The 22,136-nt window shown below is 41.6% G+C and overlaps 1 protein-coding gene and 1 long non-coding RNA gene across 3 annotated transcripts in view; one reads left to right on the top strand and one right to left on the bottom strand.

The window, feature by feature from the left end:
* Window positions 1-1,473, top strand: part of LOC102376685 — a 49,366-nt gene extending 47,893 nt beyond the window's left edge. Inside the window, exon 3 of the long non-coding RNA XR_323448.3 lies at window positions 1,408-1,473. This is a non-coding gene — a long non-coding RNA (uncharacterized LOC102376685). The remainder of the gene's footprint in view (window positions 1-1,407) is intronic.
* The window catches only part of ATP6V0D2 (ATPase H+ transporting V0 subunit d2), a 34,334-nt gene extending 15,401 nt beyond the window's left edge, over window positions 1-18,933 (bottom strand). For both annotated transcript variants that reach the window (XM_025200239.1, XM_006020599.2), the window contains exons 1-5: window positions 18,690-18,933; window positions 11,538-11,709; window positions 9,130-9,308; window positions 6,264-6,343; window positions 2,116-2,193 (exon numbers count right to left, since the gene is read on the bottom strand). In XM_025200239.1, the coding sequence (XP_025056024.1) occupies window positions 2,116-2,193; window positions 6,264-6,343; window positions 9,130-9,308; window positions 11,538-11,709; window positions 18,690-18,819 (639 nt within the window). In that variant the 5' untranslated portion in view covers window positions 18,820-18,933. The remainder of the gene's footprint in view (window positions 1-2,115; window positions 2,194-6,263; window positions 6,344-9,129; window positions 9,309-11,537; window positions 11,710-18,689) is intronic.
* Between the last annotated feature and the right edge of the window lie 3,203 nt (window positions 18,934-22,136).

Here is a 22,136-nt window from a genome sequence, read left to right as displayed (position 1 = left end):
CCAGTTCCTCCAAGTGACTCTGCACCATCTCAGGGTCTACGCATGGTAGTCTGGCACCTTGCTGCTGCCTCCCTACAACCCCAGTGAGAGACTTGTCTTGCCCCTCTCTTAGGAACACTGAGGCAAAGAACTCGTTGAGGAGTTCAGCCTTGTCCCCCCTGTCCGCCACCAATTGCTTCTGCCCATTTAGTAGGGGTCCTATTCCTCCCTGGGCCTTCCTTTTACTCCCTATATATCTAAAAAAAAAATTCTTGTCCTTTACTTGGGATGCCATCCTCAGCTCCATGGTAGCTTTGGCCCATCTAGCTGCCTCCCTACAAGCGCGAGCAGAGGAGGTATACTCCTCTTTGGTGATCTCTCCCTGTTTCCACTTTTTATGTGCTCCCCTTTTGGCCCGTAGGCTGCCCTGGATTTCTCCTGGATTTCAGGGATAGAGAGGAGGGACCCCAGTGGGGGAGAAGAACCAGAGGGCTGGGAGCCCAGTGTGTCAGAGTGTGTGGAGTTGCCCTGGGAAGGGGCCAGGGCAAGCTTAGACCTGATCGGATAATTGCGTGACCACTACCCCAGTGAAGGCTGCGGGAGAGGTGCAACAGATGGTATGTCTGCCACCCAAGGTATGAACTAGGTAAAGCCTATGGCCTAAGGGGCCCACTCCAAGAGGGAGCAAGGCAGTCTGAGTTGTCGATGCATGAAAGAGACCCTGTGAGAGGGGGTGGAGTGTGTGAGGCCCTAGTGAGAGGAGGGTGGTATGAATGCGTGTGTGACTGAGACCTGACAACAAGGCCTAAGCTTGGCCCGGCTGTAGGCTGGGAGCATTGTAACATCTGGATGCTATCTGCAAGGCTTAGGCTGCAGTCTTGGGGAGGAACAGAGCTGCAGATAGCACCCCATGGCATCTGGGCAAGAATGGCAATATCCCGTCTTAATTAATATCCTAATTAATTAACACAAAGGCATGGCAGGTGAGACAGGTGGGGGGTATGCCTAAAGGCAGGTGGGGAATCTAGCACTGTGGCTAGTCAGGGAGTCCCCCTTGCCACACCTGGTGCAATTTCTTGTGAAACAGAAATGCAAAATTACACTCAACTCTAACTTCAACCATTAATTTTAATGGGAGCATGGTTAGGCTATCATTAAGTTTTTGTTTTTTGCCTTTTTTATTTTTTAATAATACCTTTAATACACTCTATAGCTGTCAATAAGTACCCTTGAAAATCAATTAACTTGAGAATTTTGGTATTCAGCACATAGATTCAGGGTGCAAAATGGGTTTTTTTAGTGGTGTGCTGATATATTGGTTGCATATTAGCTTGGCACTGATAAAAGGGGAAATGACATTATCGATTATTGGCTTTTTTTGGCCATTGTAGCTGATAATGTTTACTGATATTTATGTCTTCTGGCCAGGGCCCTGGACACCTGGGCTCCCTCTTCCCTGTATGGCTGGGGCCCTGGATGTCTGGGTTCCCTCAGAAAATGGCAGGTTTCCCCGTGCAAGTGGGAAGCATTCTAGCCTGCAACGGGTCCTGCTTGAGGCAGCTGGGAGTGAAACACAGGGGACACTGCATGCATGTGCGTGACTGCATGCATGCACACGGCCAAGAATACAGCTGGGAAGCATGGAGATCAGCTCCCCTTAGGTAAGTCTATGGAGGGCAAGGGGTATGGGGGAGGGAAGGAATGTGGTGGGGGGGCAGATCAAGGCCCCCACAGTAAGGGAGGGAGTGGGGCAGAGGCTGGGGCTAGGGGTGCTTGGTTAATAATCAGCTATCAGTATCCAAGAAAATCTTTATCGGTACACCCCTAGGGTTTTTTTTAATGTTTTCCTCACTATTAGCAATGAATAATCAACTGCACACCATATCAATTCTCTGGTGTTCTAGCAGCTATAGAAACATAGTCTTGGAACTATAGTGGTTGCTTCAACTAATGGTTGAATTTGGCCCTAAAGTGAATCACTTCATCAGATCGTAGTAGAGCATTTATCACTCAGAGCAAAACTGACTGTCAGGTAAAACAGTTTCACAAATTGGAAAATTAAAAACAAGAGAAACAATTTAAGTAATTGAGCTACAAAAACATTGAGTATTTTGCGCAAAGACTGCAACCTCTTACCTCAAGAATAGGACACATTATTTCTGCTGTTGTACCTCCTTGCTTTTCACAGAACTTAAAAAAAGCTTCCAGATAAGACTAAACAAAGGACAAAAGAAAAAATGGAACACTTTAAATAGCTGCATATTAAAGTGCCAGTAGAACAAAGCATATGATCATAGATTTAGTTTAAATACATAAATGCAACCAGTGAAGTTTCTTGTACTACTCACAATCTTAAAATTAGGCATGTGTGTAATTGTGATTTGGGGTTTGAAAAATTAAAATGCAAATACCTCTCTAATTGTCAGGAGATTATCTCTTGGATTCCTCTCTGCACCTGACCTAGTTAGTCAAACCTCTAAATGTCTGAGATTTTTTTTTAGGGTAGTGTTACAGACCCCACTATATTTTGAGGTGTTTCTGGGCTGTCATGCATGTATTCTTGAATTTCTTTTACTGACATAGCATGTGTAAGTTACATATAAGTAGTGTTGAGCTGTACTGAGCCTTATTGTTATTACATCTGCATGATGGGTCCCAATCCCCATGTGGTCGGGGAAACAGCTTCCCCTGCAGCCAGCATAGTTCTCACCAACTGGTGGGGATTGAAACCAGCCTCCATGTACCCTGCACCCAGGGAGTCTGGAGCCCCCGTGGCTGCTGCAGTGGGGCAGAGCAGGGCAGGAGCAGCCCTGCACTGGGCTGCTTCTGTCAGGTGCAGTTTGCTCCCAGCAGGACGCATGTGTAGACATATGCCAAGGAGCTCATTAATGGCATGTTAATTGCACGTTTAGACATGCCTACTGAGAATTAACTTCTGACATGGGTTTGTTTGCTCATCCAGTAGACCATGGTGGATGTGTTCTTAGTGAAACAGGCCCTCTAGGCAATGACAAGTTTGCATTTTAACAGGAGAGACCTTAGAGGTGATGAATATCACCTAAGGATATTTCTCGTGGTGGAGAACTTAAATAAGAGAGTATCTTTCAGACATCTGGAAAGAAGAAAATATTCTTCTGGTCATAATTCGATGAGAAAAAGCTTTTGGTTTGGTAAACACACATACTGGGGTGGGGCGAGCTGGGACACGGGGCAGGGAGGTTATATGCATAATACATGCTTTCCAAGAAGTCAGTGTATGTAAATGGATGGGCAAGAAGCCATACTTAAGCCTTGCCATGAGAGCAGGTGTTTATCTTTAGTTTGCTTAACCATAGGGAAATACTAGACTCCGTCAGCCAAGAGGCTGATTATTCCGGCAGAAGACGCTGACAGAAAGGTCAGAAGCAGAAGCTGCTTTCTAATTTATTAAGCTGGATAAAAATTTAATTCTTGGGTTTAAGATGCAGTGTAAATCAGATTATTGTTCTGATATTTTCTTTTATTTGTTTATTCTTATATCTCTTCTCTGTATTTCATCTTATGGTTACTGATTTATTGTTTGCTATTATTTTTATAAACTTTTGATTATCATTTATAACACACTTATTGGCAATGATAACTATGACCTTAGAGCATTTGACCATACAGGCAGGCATCTTCTCTGGAAGTGGGGATCTAGCATTTCTGAGTGCCGCTACTGGCCAACGATCTTATTCTAGCTTGAAAACCCCCTGCTGCTAAGATCGAGTAAGACACAGGTAAGGTGGGTAAATCTGAGGTGCCATAGGTCAGGGAAGTGGCTCTTGGAGTACATCAGTCTGCTCTTAGTGGTCTTAGTAGGCCTGTGCAAAGCAGCAAGTATTTGCTTCAGATTCAGCTGATTTGGAAGGACAGTGATTCGGTTCAGTGATTCAAATTACTGTCCCTGTTCAATTCAGCCAATTCAGAATTGGAGATTCAGCACCAATTTGGAGATTTGGCCAAGACTATACAGGCAGCAGTCCTCCATGATGCTGGACACAGCTGCTTCCAGCTGGCTGGTAAATCTGTTGTGGAGGGGAGAGGGAAGGGGTGTGTTGGGGGAAAGATCAACACCCCCACAGTGAGGGAGGGATTGGGGTTGGGGCAGGGACAAGCTGCCCAGCTGGGCTGGGAGGCACGGGGCTCGGGTAGCGGGGCTCCCACCGTCGCGCACTGCCGGTCTGGGAGCTACTTTTCTGGTGGCTACTCCAGCAGCTCTTGCCACTGGTCTGGGAAGGCATGGGAGCAGGCACGTGCCCCAGGATCTGCGCAGGGCAGGCTGGGCCAGGCCGTGCTCCAGATGGGCGGTGGAAAGTGCTGGGAGCAGGGGCTATGGCTTCCCATTGCTCACCCAGCCGGGCTGGGGAGGCACGGGATGGTGTGCACTGCCTCAGACAAGTGGCACGCAGCGGTAGAAGCCATTCCAGCCTCCCCATGCCTCCCGGACAAGCTACAGCTTCGCCCCACTCTGCCCCAGCTGGGTGAGCAGGGGCAGGAGTGTGCACCCAGATTGGGGCAGGGTCGGCAGCAGGAACTATGGGGAATTTTAGGGTGGCTGCAGCCCCCCCCATAGCCACTGCTCCATTGTGCTCTGTGGGGCGGGCAGAGCCAGGGCTGCGCTGCAGGCTGTGGCTGGGGCTAGCTGCCTGGAGCGCAACCCTGGTTCCACCCGTCCTGTGGAGCACAACCCGGCAGTGGGCAGCTGGGGCTAGCCTCCCAGAGCTCAGCCCACCCCGTGCAGATCTGAGGGCACATGTCCCGTTACCTCTCAGACCAGCGGTGAGAGCCACCAGAGGAGCCACTGGAAGAGCAGTTCCTGGAACAGTGGTGCACGGCAGCATGCAGTAGCAGGCGCCCCCCTCCCCAAGGTCCATGCCCCCCTGCCTCGGCTGGGCAGCTTGTTCCAGCCCTAGCCCCAATCCCTCCCTTGCTGCGGGGGCATTGATCTGCCCTCCTCCCTCCACCCACCACAACAGACTTACCAGCTGAAGGCAGCTGTGTCCAGTGTCGTCCAGGACTGTTGCCTGTATAGTCTATGGCCGGAGAGATTTGAATTGATTCAGAGGCTTCTGAATCGATTCAGACCTTTTAATGGGTCTCCCGATTTGATTCGGATTTGGAGATTTGGCTGCCGAATTGGGCCAAATCTCCTCCAAATCAAATCAGCTACCAAAGCTTTGCGCAGCCCTAGCAGACAGTAGGGAAGAGTTTGGGGCTAAGGGGCACCTCTGAAGGTGTGACAGCATGCTGGGAGTATGTCTTAAAGGTGTACCTAGCCATATCCAGTGTTAGAGCATTTCACAAGTAGTATTATCCTTTTATGTTATAGAAAGACATTTTCTACTGCATCACATGATCTTATCAAAAGAAGCCATTATTAGCTACACAGTAATCATAAATGTGACAGCCCTTTTAAAGCTGTGCATGGGATTTCATGTTGGATCCAAAACAGTTCTGCCTAAAGTTAGGGCTAAAATAATGATCAGATTCACATCTCACCTGAGAACAATGAAGGAAGGAATTCTTATTACAGGTTATAATGGTCCCCATGACCACATGGAGGAATTAAGAGAGGGTTAAGAAAGAGTACTAACAAGCTCAAGTGCTATGTATTTGCATTTACAAGTGCAAATAATACTGCTTTTGCTATACAAGTATTCTGTATATTGCTGTTGTTCACATTTTCATCAAATGAAAGACAAATATGTTATTTCTTCCCTAATTTCCTATTTTATGATCTTTAGCTTTAATTTTTTTTTCTCTCCTATGTGACTTGGAAGAATTAAAAGAGTGGATTAAGACAGAGATTTAACAAACATAAATACAACAAATTGCACTTGTAAATTATTTCTACTTATTTGCACTTTTAAATGCAAATATATAGCACTTTCAAACAAACAGAACAATCTAAAGAGTCTACTTTGGTTTCTTAAGCTTAGCAATTCTGTGATTTTGATGGATGATTTAGTTATTTAATAAACAAATGGATGTGGGCAGAGGCCTTACAGAAAAAGCATTTTCATTAAGTGAGATTTCAAATTAGAGCATGGACATAGAACTTGAAATTTTAAATGTACCATTTTAAATGTAGAGTTCTGGAAACCTAGATTCAGTTCTGTCTCAGGAGTATGTCTCATTTCATTTCCCTATGCCTCAGTTTCTCCATCACTAAAATGGGAACAACCCCAGTAAATGGAGATAATCTCCTCTGCAGTGTGCCTCAAGATCTACTGATACAAACGTGTAAGTATTAAATTACTTGCCTTGTACAGTTTGTTACGCATTATTTCAATGTTCATTTCATCCAGGTCATTCTCAGACAAGCAGTCTTGAAAGAAATCAGCTGAAAGCAGAATTTTTTTTAATTACAGAGTAAATTCATCTGTATATATGCAGGTATCTCTGGCTAGTAGTCATCTATTGATTTTGTAAGCAAGAACCTGGAGGTTTTATTGCACAAAAAAGACTAATGGGCAAGATGGGAAGGAAAACATTTTGAAATCCTCCTGGTTCTTGTTTTTCTCTCTCTCTCTCTCTCTCTTTATACTTGGTCTCTGGTGGGAGGGAAATTAATCAAGCAGTTCAGTGTCAAATGTATAAATCTCCAGAAAGTTTCAAATGAGAAATGACAATAAAATTACAATTTTAAGTGTTTTATTTACTCCCAAATAAATGGGTTGGGCTTAAGGGAGATTTGTAGTGGGCAATGAGAAGAAGAATCCTCTTTCCTTCATCTTGGAGGTGGGCTGCAGAAACGTGGGTGTTACATTACACCCTGACGATGAGTACATGCTAAATCTGAGGACAGTTATGTGGTATTAAAGTCAGAATGTGCTCTAAGCAGCTGCACTTTAAGGCAACCATATCTGATCTGCACAGCTGTGACTAACTGCTAGAGGGCCGGCAAGCAGTCTTGGCTAGGTGCTAGGATGTCAATCCCTGTTCTGGGAAGGTTGTTGGGGGTTAGAGCAGGGGAACTTCCTGCAGCCCTGTGCTCCCATCCTCCCAAGCTCTTGGAGAATGGAGGATTCACTTCACTACAGGCTTCTGGTACTTGCCAGGCAGTGATCTAATATATAGCTTCAGAGCCAGGACAGAATTGGCAGTGACTCTGAGATGGTCTTTTGGAGGAGCAATGAGGAATGGCAGGGTCATGCAGCAAAGCCTCAACTACATTTGCAACCTAGTGTCTGCAGCTCCAAGCAGTGCCTGCAGTGTGGACAAAACATGTAGGATCAAACAGAAGAAGATACAGTCCAGGGGCAACTCTAGCTCCTAGAATACCTAAGGCAGCCCCAGAACTCTTAGCCCAGTCACTGTAGATTCGATTTCTCTGTGTGTGTGAGTGAGGGAGCCTATTCTGGACCAGTAAACCGTCACAGAACTGGTGACCCCTGTTTAGGCATACTCTTCACTGGTACAAAGCCCTGCTGCTCACAGCACCACCAAACCCCTTAGCTTCCCCTCTCACCATGCCATGGCTCTCAGATAATGTCTCAGATGTAGCCATGGGAGACATAGAAGGACACAGAGTAAACAACTTATTGGTGGTGTTCAGAGGAGCATGAAGCTATAGTTGCCCGGAGGAGGGTTTGCATGGCAAAAACATGGAGCTTGACTCGCTCCCTTCTGGCAGCTCTATGCTCTGGCTTCTCTTAGGAACACAGAGCCACAGCTGTTAGGAGGAGATTTATCACAGCAGAATCATGAAGGGAGGGAGAAGCATACTCCTGCAGCACTAAACCCTCCCCCAGTAGCTGCAGCTCTGTGCTGGTAGAGGAAGCCAGAGCATGTTGCTGCCAGGAGAAGGAAAACATGGTCTATGCTCTTACTGTGCAAACTCCTCTTTTGATGTCTTACCCTACCAGCATGGAACTCCAGCCTCTGGGAAGAGGTTTAGTGTAGCAGGAGCATGAGGCCACAAGGATGCCACCATGATCTGCCTGCTGGGCCTTGGGGCTGTTGTATTGACAAGGGGTGCACTGTGGCAGCCCCTCTACTGGCAGGACCCCGCCTGCCCCCCAGGCAATACCACCTTCTGGGCAGTAGAGTTTGGGAGGGTGTCCAGATAGTTCATGGAGTGGGAATCTGGAAGTGATGCATTCTGGGATGCTGGAGGACCTAAATTGCTCATTTTATTTCTGTGGAAGCTGACTGACTGCTGGGAGCCAAATGACATTTCTACAACATAAGCACAACCCAAAGACATTTCTCACCCAAAGTGGCATAGTTTTGAGATGCTCAGAGAGCATCTAGCATAAGTTTTCTCTCTCTAACATGCAAACAGTCATGCTTTAACTGTCTTTAGCATATGTACGTGCTACTTGTAATGTGTAACAATACTCTTACTCATACCTAAGTGCTGGGATATTCTTCCCTTCCTGGCACATCCTCTATGTGTGTGTTGACTGTATAGTGGAAGAGCTAGAGGATAACAGAGGATACTCTAGCTTTCATCTGTCCCTAGTCCATTCTTGCTCTACCTTTTTTTTTTTTATACAAGGAATACCCACAGAGCTGAACTCAAAATAGTAGTGCAGGAGTTGCACACCACATTCTCACTTTTGTGTAGCCATTAATTCTTCATCTTACTTTGCTTGTAAATTGTATTGTATTGTATCCCCAACCCTTCGTCTGATTTGTCTTTAGATTACACATCCTTCATGATGGAGATTGTCTCTTTCTGTTTGTAACATGCCCACTGGATGCCTAACCCCAGTTGCTATTATAACACTACTAATAACTGGTGGCTTTTTACTAGGGAGCCTTTGCACCTACAGAAATTTGGATAGGTTTTTCTTATACATATTTCACTTAGATAAACACCTGTTAGCAAGTCTAAAGTTTGAAAAAAGGACTCAACCATTATCAGTCATTTGATATTTCTGAAAAGTAGTTATAAAAATATCCATTTCCCTAAAATATTTTGTTTGTGCTGACTACCCCAGGTATATAAAAGGTGCCTGTTTGAGTATAAAAGTATCTGAGCAACATATTTATTAACTGTTTATAAGTTAAATTTTAAAATCCTATAATATCTGGTGAAACAAATGATGTGATATAAAGTGAGCTTATCAACAGCACAAGAGGAGGAACATCTGTAAACAAATGAGAAATCATCATTCATACCCAATGGCGTGTCAACCAAAATAGCATTGAAAAGCTCTGAAGGTGTTTGGGCAATGCTGACTGCTTCCATTTGCTCAAAACTGCCCAATGGATGGCACTTCGGAACAAGTTCAGCTATTGGACGTTGATGCAGTGTACCAGTTATCAAGAGAATCACATTGTCAATCATATAGCTGTACCTAAATTTGAAAAACAAAAGGGGAAAAAGGCTTGTTTTCCTTTTAAGGAAGTTTGCTTTGAAAAAAGTGAGAAAGAGAAGACTATTTGTTAATTTAAAAAGAGATCTTATGGTCATAAATCGCCATATACTTGCAACATTGCTAGCTGCTCAGACCCTTCCAGTAAATAAGGACTGCTAGATAGTAAAAATAAGGACTGCTAGATAGCAGCCTAGATAATATTAATTTTGAACCCTAAAGTTGCTTTGACTTACAAGTGTTTTTGAACTTCTAAAGAGAAGTGGGAGCCAGACCATGAGTAAAATAGTCAATTGCATAGCTTTGGAGTCTGATTTTATTTTAAGGTCTGACCATAGATAGCACCAAAAGCACATTGTGTTGGGTTAGCAGCAGCATCTTCTCAAAACTAAAGCTTTTCTGGAATACTTCTCCCTCCCATAGAATACCTTTTGATAACAACTAATGTGCCTTTGTCTCAAGCTCTGCAACCATCCTTATGGTGAAGATTAATTTCTTGGTAACACAATTCCAAAATGATTGCACTGCACTATCAGGACTGTTAAATGCTACAGGCTGAATCCTGTTCAACATATTAGGTGTCTAAGGCAATCTTAGTCCACACTGCGTGAATCCCTGAAAAAACATTATCCCAAAAGTCAGTGAGTCCCCCTTCCTGCCACTTTTTGTGACTGAAGGCTAAGATAAAGGTGTGTTACAAAATAAGATGATTGAATAGTGGTTTGGAAACTCAAGTAGGGTGGAAATGGATTAGCTCTAAGTATACAGAACTAGTGTATGTGATCAAACAGGAGGTCTGCAGGCCTTGTTCACCTGTCCCCTAAGTGTATCAGGAAAGTTTCTCCAGAGATGCCCCAGGTGGTTGTTCTCAAGTTTAAGAGTCTGGCATATTTGAGAGCAGTCCTATAGCACACCCCTAGAACAGCTTCACTGCCACATTACCAGGTTTGATGTGTAAGTGGGAGAAGGTATGCAGGGCATGACTGTGCCCTTCCTTGATGGTCCTAGGGATGTGGTATAGTCATACCCTGAGGGACTGACAAATGTGAATGGGATAGATTTGATAGTGTTTACCTCTGATATTTATAATATAGATACTAATCTTCATTTTGCTTCACTCCTCCAGAATTCTACTAGAGAAGCACACGAATGAATGGACTTTCTTATGCAAAATTTGAGAGGGTGCTAACAGGTCCTGCAGCTTTTATTCAATGATGTGAAAGGCATGTCATGTACCATAAAATAGTGTTATCCTGCAGTACTGCAAAACATCTGTGTTTATTGGGAAGAGCCTATTCATGTATGGGAGCATACATGTGGCTGTGTATGCAAAATTCTGTGAACCAGTAGCTGAATTTTGCACAGCAATGGTATACATCTATTCTAGTGCAGTCTTCAGTCATCATGACACAATTTGTTAGTACAGACACAAAACCAACTCATCTGTCACGAGAAAAAAAATAACTTGTGTGTCAAGTAAAACATTATTGCCTTCAAATAATCCAGGAAGTAAAACCTTGCAAGGTTGTTGTTCCTATCTGGAGTAAACAGGTAAACATCCCAACATAAAACAGGTCTCTGTTCTCTCATTAACATCTTGTTAAGATCACAAATTTGTGAGTTGTATCAAGACCTGATCATTCTATTAATTTAATATAACATAGAATACAGGCTTTTTAACCAAAGCTAATATTCCGGTCAGAGAAAATTGTCTTGCTTTTATGTTCAAATTGTATGTTAAAAATATGGCACCTCAGTTCAAATTTAGACTGTCACCTTTAAATTAATTACAGAGCTTGTTATATGTGTTCTTATTTAGAATTGCTATCCTGAACTATCCTGAATATCATGAAATTGTTTATCTTGCCAAAAAAGTCCCTAGCATTAAAGAAAATCATAATTTTAGAATTTATAAATACCATCTCCCAATCTGATTCCCTCTCTGCATTGAGAAGAAATCCCATTTTGTAGTCCCTCACTGTGCAATAAGAATAGCTTTTATTTAGGTTTCCAAACACTCAGCTTCACTTCTGTAATATTAGTGTCACAGAAATATCACTTTTCACCCAGTTGTATGTAAATTGCAAGAACAAGAAATTGTCCTTTCTTAGCCTTGTAATATTTGGTTGGATATACATTTATTTTTAATGTTCAAATGAGGTTTAAGTTTAAAAGAGGTATAAGTTTAAATGAGGAGGTAACTTTACTTACGTGATAAAGTTTAAAAATGTGGCAAGTGGCTCAAAAGCATGATTTCTAAAGTAATGAAATTCTGTGAGTAGTTTGTCTTTCAATTTGTCATCAATGGTGGAAACTGTGAGAGGGCCAGTTTCATTGGCTAAGAAGTTTCCATAATCTGTGGTTTGTAGATGTAACTTCAAGTCTATAAATAGATTCAAAAGAAACTATGAGTATAATTTGTCATTATGATAGAAATAGAACAAATTGGAATAATCTTACATTTTCTTTTCTTTAAAACCCTATATTTGATCAGTAAAGGCCTAATCTTATTCCACTGAAGTCAAAGGAAGGCTAGCCATTGCCTTCTTTAGAGCAACTGCACTTCCTTTTCAAACAAGATTTATTCTACACGGGGGCTAGGGATGGGGGAGAAGTTTACAAGTAGTTTTTCCTCTCTCAAAGACTACATACACTAGGGGAGGAGGTTTAATCACCAGAGAGTCCTATTGATAAGACTGTGGGAACAAATCTCCCAAATGCACTCCTTTGCCCTCCCCCCTCCCAAGTTTACCTTGTGCATTATTTTGGCTGCACTAGTTCTCAGAGAGCTTTCTGCAATGGAATAATTGTTCTCCAATTAATTTTCTTTTGCCAGGATTTCCATGAATTAGTTTATGGTGGTAGGATCTGAGATAAACCAAAATTGAATCTGGTTTATGACTTTCATGTGGCTTATTTAATCATCATATAGCAATATAATCATATAGCAAGGCATGTGAGGAGATAGGCAGCAGAGCTCAAATGTAAAATGTAATGGTATTGCTCAGATCAGATACTGGGATGTGGCTAAGCGCTATGTATGGTGTAGCTGAAGAGGGTTTGAAAGATCACTCTTATGCTCTCTTGACATTTGAGTTATCTGACCTTTAGACTGCTGTAACTTACTTCTGCTGTTAGCATCCCTCAAGGAACTGCCTCAGAAGCTGGGTTCATTGTGAACATAGCAGTATCATGTCCATGCTGTCTGCACTGGCTGGGGCAGAAAGTGGGGTGGTCAGCAACTCTGTGCCACCAGAAGATTCCTCTACGTAGAGTCCCTTAGCCATTCTCCCAAGGCTGTATAACCATTTCACCCCCAGGGCAGAAGAAAGGATTTGGATCTATTCTTAATATTGAAAATTTTGCATCTCATTTTAAAAAGCCACTTCAATGTTGCATTATTTATATATATAAATAGAATAGAATGTATATATATATATACAGAGAGAGAGAGAGAGAGAGAGAAAGAATGCATTTTTATATTATATGTTATAATATATAACCCTATATTATGTTAACACAGTTGTTGTAAGATAATGGTTTTGGATAATGTTATGGGGCTTATTTTGTGTTTTCAGTGACTGCATTTTCAAATTAATTCCCAAGTGGAGAATTTCAGAATGTACTAGATTAATTATAATACTTGGTACTCTGCATTCAAAATTCCCAGAACACAAGATAGTGCACTGTAAATTCATACCCAAGGGTACTATGCAGTAACTTCCCTGTGTGGATAACTTTACAGAGTGCTTTATGCAGAGATACTGCCACTTAAACTCACTGCCGTACTTGCATCACATATGTTCACTGGGAAGGTTTGTCCCAGTTAATACATGTGCAACTGTCTCTAGAGCCTTCTGAACAACGCTGAATACTACTATTATAAACAAATTCTTTAATAAAGGATGCTTATTAAACAAGTCTTATTGAGTTAAAGACAAGGCTGCCAACAAAAACTTTAAAGCTTGTATCTTTTCAAGCACAAAGAAGATGAAGTCAGATAACTGGAAATATTCAGAGTTCTACAGTACAGGCCTTTTCAGGAAGGAGAGAGAGAGTCCAAATGTTCAACAGGGAAAATACTCAGCTAAAAGTCATCTATGGAAAATAGCTAGAGAAAAAGAAAAAATAATCAAACATGTATTATATAGAATTATGCTTACATCAAATCTAAAAGTATAAGAACAATTATAATAATTTTATACTTGCTATACTTTGTATCATATACCTACCTTTTTTATTAAGAGAAAAATTATCCGTAACCATTTTTTTCTTTTTCTTTTTTTTGTCACAAGGAAGGGGTTAGAGTGCACAAATGCATCATAAGTAGAGAACTGGAAATCAAGTAATATGCAGTCTATTTTCATTTTTGCTACTGATTCATCTGCCTTGATATCCTCAAAGTTTCCTTTCTGGTATCCTGAGATACCAGGATCCTGCTTTTAAAGGGTTAGCTGGCTAATTTACCCAGATATAAGCATCAAGCACTATAAAAAGCTTTCAGCTTTAGTGATAAGATCAACATGAGAGGTATGGAGCAAACTGGGACAGAAAATTCTACCTTTTCAGACTGCTACCATTACTAAGTTTGGCTCATGCCAAAGCAGAGTACTCTGAAAAAGATTAGCTCCATAAACTGTGAAATTCATCTTTATCCTTTCTGTTTGGTAAGAGCCAGTGAGAAATGCCTTCTTTTAATAGAAAAAAAGGCAGTGTTTTTCCCAATCCTCAAGAAACCAGTGTTTGACCTTAAGGATCTCCTCATCAGCTCTTCCATCTTCAGCCATATATACTTGAATAAATTAGTTGAGAAAACTGTAGCCACCAAACTCCAACAGTATATAATTTTAGCTGACATCCTGTATACCACAGTTGAGGTTCAGACCAGTGCACAGGACAGACACTGTGCTAGTCACTATATGATGACCTCCTTGTAGCTGTTTACACAAATGAGATCTCCATACTAATATTGCTACACCACTCTGATGTCTTTGACACAAGGTATGTTGCTGCTTCCAAATATACTTCTCCAACAGAATTTAATCATGATGGCCAAGTATTATTGTACTCTGTAGACCTTCACCTATGGAATCTCATGGGAAGCTATACTAGTCTTTATTTTCAATACCTGGGAGAGACAGTGAGATGCCAATGCCATGGCTTAGCTACCAGCAATATGCTGACAACTGTCATATTTCCTGGTGCAACTACTAAATGTTAGAATATTTGCAGGAAATTAGCTCTTGGACAACTAACAGATAGCTTAAGCTAAACCCAGGCAAAATCAGAGTGATACTGGTCAGAAAGGACTGGCCAAGGCCTTGTCTTGGCCTCCAGTGAAAGGCAAACAGATCCCCCAACTCATCCAAGTTGTGTAAAGTGTCGTGATTCAATTCAACTTGCAATGCTTAGATGACCAGGTAGAATCAGTTTTCAGAAGTCATCTTTTTTCTAGAAAACTTCACTTCTTCCCCCCAGTTGGTCATGGTAATCTATGCCTTTGTTATCTCCAGGCTGGATTACTGCAACTCATATCAGAATATAAATGAAAAGATAATGCAAGGCTTCCAGTTGATGTGAAATCTCACTGCCCACATTTTGCATGTGTCACATTGCTGTGAGCACATCAGTCTTGTGATCCAGTCTCTACACTGGCTCCTAATCAACTCCCCTATTAGTTAATGGGCTACAACTTAATTTCAAAGCAATAATTCGCCTAATCTGCAACTACATCAAAGAATAAATTTTATCTATGAACCACCATGACAATGCAAATATCAAAGCTCAGGAAGAAGGTAAGTACTTCATAAAACATTCTTTGTTGAGGAGATCTGGCTGTGGAATAATTTCTATAGGTGAATGGGTAGATCCATTTTTAGGAAATTTGGCAACAATCTAACTTTTCGAGAAAGCCTCACTGTAAGTAAAACAATTCAAATAACCCAAGTGCCTCCAAACTCCCATTTCCCTCAAAAATCCTTCTTCAAGCAGAATTCTAGCCCCTTGAAAGAAGAAGTATAAAAGTCCATGAAGTTTACTAAGGACTTTTCTCTTGATGCTGCTCTCGTATCAAAGGTATTGTAATGCTATGGTCATGGGCTATGGTACATACTATGGACTCCTCTACACATTGAAGGTATCGCACAATTAACTGGTTAATTGCACTATTATGTCAAGACCAGCAACACGTGCAAAGTACTATCATGCCATAAAAAGCTCCAACCAGCTATAAAGTTAGACCTCAAAAATGTGTACTAACCTTATAGCTGGTTGCTATCTAGCTTTAATTTGCATGTGTAGCAGGGTCTCCCTTGCAGCTGGGAGCTCCACTGATGGGACTCTCAGCCATAGGAATGTACCATCCCAGTAGTACCCTGCAGCTGCTGAAACCCAGAGTCCTGCAGCTGCAGATGCTGGGCTCCCTGCAGTGTTCCTCCCAGTACCAGGACCCAGCAGGGTCCCATCAGTCACAAGGCACAGCTGCAATCTCCCATCCAAAGCGGGTTTTATGTGTCTGTAAGGCTGGGAGATCATGGCAACTGCATCTCCCAGTCAGTCCTGGGGGTTCATGGGCACCCCAGTGGCTGAGAGCCCCTCAGCTGTGGGGGCTCCCAGCTGAGGGACCTTGCTTCTTTCTTGCCAGTGCAGGGGGAGCCCAGGATTGGGCTCCCACTGCACCAGCAATAAGGTGCCATGGAATCTAATGCATGATCCACTGTCTAATAAGGCACAGTGGGATCTAATATATGATCCACAATCACACTTCTTGCCATGCATGTGTGCATTTGTGTTGATCATGCATTAGATCCTATTGCACCTTTACCTACACATTTAGAGGCACCCTAAGATATATAAGACCAGCAAAAAGCAGCACTCTACTGACTTAACTTCACCATTGAACTACAATTTAAAAGTGGTTTACATGGAACCTACCCAGGGATTCATCATATCAGCACATTTGTCTGTACCTTGTACTTTCACAATCCCTTTCACTGTACAGTGTGTCTTCAATAATTTTTCCTTGTGACGCCCTTGTAAAGTAGAGAATCATCATTGTTATCCTTTTACAGATGGAAAATTGATGCAGGGACAATGACTGGCTCAAGGTCATGAAAAAGTTTTTGGTGCACCAACAAATGGAAGCAGGTCTCCAAATCCTAGTATGTTTTCTAACCATTGGTTGCTCATTTTACTGCCAAGACTACAGCCTGGATTTTGACAAAGGCTAATCATTTAGGGCTTGCTCTCATTGCAAGGCCTGGTATGTTGGGGACAGGACCACACCACTAGTTGTGTGGCAATTCTGCTGGCCATAGGGTAACTTCTTGGAAACAGGTCACCTTGGTATACAAATTATAGTGAAGGCCTTTTCTATCCTGGAGCAGACCATGAAATGAAGGTGCAAAGGTGGCCTAAAGCCACTTTAATACCCTCCCCAGCTTAGTTGTACTTACATTGTGATTCTCACCCAAGTGCAAAGTAAATATCCAAACAACTTTGAAATTTAAAAGGCCTCTGATTCTAGTTTTTAGTATGCTTTTTTAATATTGTGCAATACTTTTCCTAACTTAACCTGATTTAGGACTTAACCTATGGACAGAAACTATACTACTAAATACACTGTATAATCTGTTAATTTCCTCTTCCTCTAAACAATATATAGGTTTTCATGCCCATGGGGCTGGAAGTGGTAATTCCAGAAGACTGGGTGCATCTACACAAGACACTACATAGCTGTAGCAACAAACTACTGTGCTGTGGATCGTTGTGATAGCGTTGTAATATTATCGGGCATGCAGTAGCTTGTTGCTACTGTGCAGTAGCAGTTAAAAATAACCATATGGCAATGGGCCTGCACAGTAAAACCAGTTACTGCACAGTCATTTAGTGCCCGCTTAAGTCAGTAACAACTGTGCAGTCTGCTGCATGTGTAGATGCGCCCACTAGATATAACATATAATGTACACACTAATTACTTCCTGCTTCTCTCAAATATAATTAAATCTTTATTTTTGAACATTTAAAAACACACCTAAATCAGGGTATTGTTTCCCTCTTTGAGAAACATATTTATACTCTGCAGAAGACTTGGGAAGCATCACCTATAAATCTATTCTGCATTCCCCAGGGGACAAAGGAAGTGAGAAAGATCAGTTTAATAATTTAGTCATTTGTCCATGCTGTTTCATAAAGTTCTGGAGCTCTAGTAGCTCTCCCAGAAGGGCTTGTAAATTCATTGAATAGGAGTCATTTGATTCATGGAAATTACCTGCTGTAGCAGAATATCAACAGATTTTTTACACCATAATTATAGGTACAAAAGATGCTACAGAAACTGATCACACTGCCAGGCTTATCATGTAATATGGTAGTTGGTGGGGGTTATGTTTGGATAACTTTCAGCTGCTGCTTCTCCTTTCCTACCCACAACGCCACCATCACTGCATAAGAAAAGCCACTAATGCTTAAGACACAGTGAACCTTATATTTCTGTTCACTATACCTGTAAATCTGTCTGTCTGTCTATCGTAAATAATGTAAAAGATTTTTGTAAACTATTATAATTTTTATCTTGATTGAGGAAAAGAAACTATTTCCAGAAGAGAAGGTTCCTGCTGTGTTTATATTTTCAGAAATATCTGGAGAGGGGTCAACAGCTGCTTCTCTGCTTTCAACAAATCTGCATTATTCAGGTTGTGACCAGTTTGGTCTGCAGAAAAACTGTTTTAGGAACAATCATGTGTTCTGTTTACCACTACAACAAAGTCACCTTCACAGAAGCCTTTCAAAGTTAAAAACTAGTGCAATTTTACCTCCATAAAGCCAAATTTCCCTTTTTTGTTCCAAAGAATGCCTCCTAGCACTCTGAAAACTAGTAAGTACTAAAGTACTAAGAACGGAACTATTTTTGAGATATGTTAATAGCGTTAATACCAAATAATACATTTTCTTTAGGATTCTGTGAACCATTCTGTGTAGCCCAAAAGAGAACTATATAACTTTGCAGAATTCTACAGAATGATTTTAAAAATGCATCTCGGAAGGTATTTATCTCAATAACTTTCTCTGGCTATGATTTTTAAAGTGCCTTAGAGGTGCTGGAATCTCCAATCACCTAAACTGTTTTAAAAATCTCAACCTATAGATTTATAGAGTACTTTCTATACAGCCCTCTTGCCTTCATCCTATTCAGTTCTCTAGGATATTTTCATAAAAGAAAAAGCGGTTACCACTTAATCTCTTAAACAACATCTTTCTATCCTACTTTTTAACTTTCTTTTTAACCTCCCTCTTTTCTTTAGTTTTCTTCAAAGTTCTAGCCAACACTATTTCTTTATTAATAAGGTAAACTAATAGACTCACCTTCCAGTGTTTCACATTGTGCTAAGTTGACATAGTCTGCATTTCTCAAGATCCCAGCTTTAAAACCTCGGACCAGTCCTTCCAGGTACCCATGGTCCACATTGAAGTAAAACTCTGAGTACCCTTGCATGGAGAAAAAGAAATTTGGACTTTTCTCCTGTTTGGGGGGAAGGAAGAGTGTTAGCACTCAGTCTTGTGCTTCTCTTTGGAAGGTAGTCACTTAGTCAGAGTGACTTATTTCTTCCTGTTTATTCCTCCCTGCATAGCTAAGTTCCACTTTGCTTGATGCTTACACATCATTTAATCAGTCAGACAACAAATCCAGCTCCTTCCTGTCAGAGTCAGAAATTTGATCTACTGTGGTGCTAGAAGAAGTGGAAGAGAGAGCAAACTATTTAATTATTGCTTACAGAAAGTTCTTTGGACCAGACTGGAAAATGTACAATTTAAAAACCCCCCAACCCCGCTGAAACCTGACTAGCATTTTCATACTTCTTGTATGTATTATCATCATAAAATCCTCTCTAATCATATAGTAAGTAATGACTGAATTAGCTGTCTGAAAATAATTCAGGGTTTATTGGAAAAACTCAGATAATTTAAAATGTCTATCTGTTACTTGTTTTGATCCTCAAGAATTTTCCATTGCACTCCAAGAAAGATAACAATGTATAAGATTGGAAGATTACTATCATGATGTGATACCTTCATCCTGAGGTTTTCTCCTTGGTTTTTCATTTTTCATTAAATTTTTTTTTGCTCTCTCTCCATCTGACTTTTATCATACTCCTGGTGAGCGTAATATAAAAATAATGAGACCAATATTGAATAATAATTCTTGTTTTGTATATGAGACCAGAATCTAGAATCCACTGAAATAAATTAAATTTTCCAATGAATCGGTGAACAGTGGATCAAACCATGAACGCTGCATGCCCCTGGAAGCTAGGAAGCATGGTGACCGCCCACAGGTGTCGGCGGTGGTGTTGGAGCAGGGGTGTGGCAGGGGCCACCCGCAGACACCACTGGCAGTGGCGGCAGTGGCCAGTGGTGATCAGGGACTGCCTGCAGACACTGCCAGCGGTGTTGGCAGTACTCTTTGCAGGGGGTACACCACCAAGCTCAAGGAGTGCATGTGCACCCCCTATGTGTTGCCAATGGATCAGACCCAACTATTGCAGACAAGAGTGAAACTTCCATGAAATGCTTGACCTCTACTGGCCTTAGCAATGAGCATCTAGCTATCATCTGACCCTCATGTCTTGTCTAAGACAAGGGGAAGATGATCTAGAGATTTTTCTATCCAAACATGTCTTTCAAAAGAAAAACCCTTCTAAAAGCTGTATTTTTTTAGATTAATCTCTTTTATATAAAAGTCAGTGGCTATTTTAAGTTTTGTTAAAACTTTTTAAATTGTGTTAACTTGATTAACAGTGTATTAAACCTCCCTGAAATAAGAAGGATAAGAGTTAAAGGATAAGAAGCATGTATGCTGAAAATGGCTACATTTCTTAGGGTGGTGTTAGAGGTTATCTTTAAATCATCATAAAGGCAATTAAAATGTGAGCATTCACTCATTAAAGGGTGTTAACCTGTGCTAAGTACCCTCTAAGCTTTTTAAAGGTATGCAACTGTAGGTGAGGTTTATCTTTGATCAGTTTTACCCAGGTCATTCCAAGGTATCGTTAATCTGCTCTGGGAAAATAAAACACTCTATTTTCATTCCTCCAGCATCCCAAGGTGCACCATTACCAGCCTCTCCCCACTCCTTTCCTCCATGAACAAGCTTTTAACCCTTCTAAACTACTTCCTGGGGGGGGGGGGTGCTGACCATGAGCCAACACCCCCTGCTGCCCTCCAGGGATAAGACCCCAGGATATCTTGACCACTCTAAGCATCCAGATGCAACTCACCAGTTTGCTGTCTGCTCTGACACCCACATGCGAACAGCAACAGCAATCCTTCTACTTACCTCTATGAAGAGTATGAGCCAAACAACAGAAACCATTTCCAGCTGGATTTTAGCTCTGCCCTGACGTGGAATGCATGGGGTCTCAGCTCTGCCCCAGTGTGGTATGCAGTGATCCCCGTGGGTCTCAGCTCTCCTTTGGTGTAAGTACTAACCCAAACCCCTCCCCTCCCCAACCCAAGCCCAGTTCAGTGGAACATATGCAAGATTTTGATATTATTATTATTAATATTACAGTGTTATTATTTTCACTTCTTTCCTTTCACTTCTCTTTACTTCTCCCCCCTGCCCATTCACTTTACACAGTTTTTTTTCAACACTTTTCCCCTCCCACCCAAAGCTCCAGATGGCTCTTGCTGGCTGTGGAGTGCAGGAAGTCATAGACCCCATGGTGGTTTCTCTTCCTTCTAGCTACATGCCATCCTATCCCTTCTTCTACCCTAAAGGAGGAATAGAGTCCTGGCACCTTTCCACACCCCTGCTTACCAGATCTTCTAGTGGCAAGCCACAGTTATCTAGGTCTGAGACAGAATTAAACTGTGACTGCTTTGAAACTATTTTAACTTTACAACAGCACAACATTTCACAGATTTAAAAAGTTCTAAAGGTAACCTGTAACAGTTTAATCAATAAAAAGCCATATTCTAAATTTAAGTTTGTATGTGTCAGCTATCATCAAATTAATTTTTTGGATCATATGCCTAATATTTTTGGTTTTATCTAATAAATGGGAAGAAAAGGCCTTTAGGGCATTTGTACACATACATGTGATGCAGCACCAGGCACTTCTAAAAATGCCAGGCGCTGCATTGGGTACATTTGTATAAACAGCAAAATGTGCATCAACACTGAGATAATGGCAGTGGTGCACTTTTGAACTAAAACATATCAAACATGTTTTAGTTCAAAAGTGCACATCCCCCATTTTCTCAGCACTGATGTGCATTTCGCCATTTATACAAATGCATGCGATGCAGCACTGGGCGTGTCAATTCGCGTGCTCTGCAGACTCAATTAATCATGTGCTCTGCAGACTCGCATGTTCTGCAGACTCAATTAATGAATTTGTAGCACATCAGAGCAAACTGCGTGTATGTGTGTAAGTGCCCTTATAGCCTGTTAGGTGATATTTGTTCACGTGTTCATTTAGTATGCAGTTACAATGGGTATAGAGTCTACAAAATGGTTGACAGGGAGAGGGTTAGAACATGGATGGGCAATTATTTTGGCTGGAGGGCTACTTAACGAGTTTTGGTGAGCTGTCGAGGGCTGCATGGATCGCCCGACCCCTGACAGTTACTCCGCCTTCTGGTCACCATCTTGGGCCTGGAAATCTTGCCCCTGACCTTTCCACCAGAAATCCCTCCCTTTACCCCAAAAGTACCCACTTTGAGAGCAGGGTTGACATCTTGAAACTGGAAAAAAACCCAAATCATGTACTAAAAAAATCAAACATCTATTATAACTCATTTTAATTT

The sequence above is a fragment of the Alligator sinensis genome, unplaced genomic scaffold (genome assembly GCF_000455745.1).
Source record: "Alligator sinensis unplaced genomic scaffold, ASM45574v1 scaffold717_1, whole genome shotgun sequence".
NCBI lineage: Eukaryota > Metazoa > Chordata > Crocodylia > Alligatoridae > Alligator > Alligator sinensis.
Note: the sequence above shows the minus strand (reverse complement) of the source record. Positions and strands in the feature narration are given on the sequence as shown.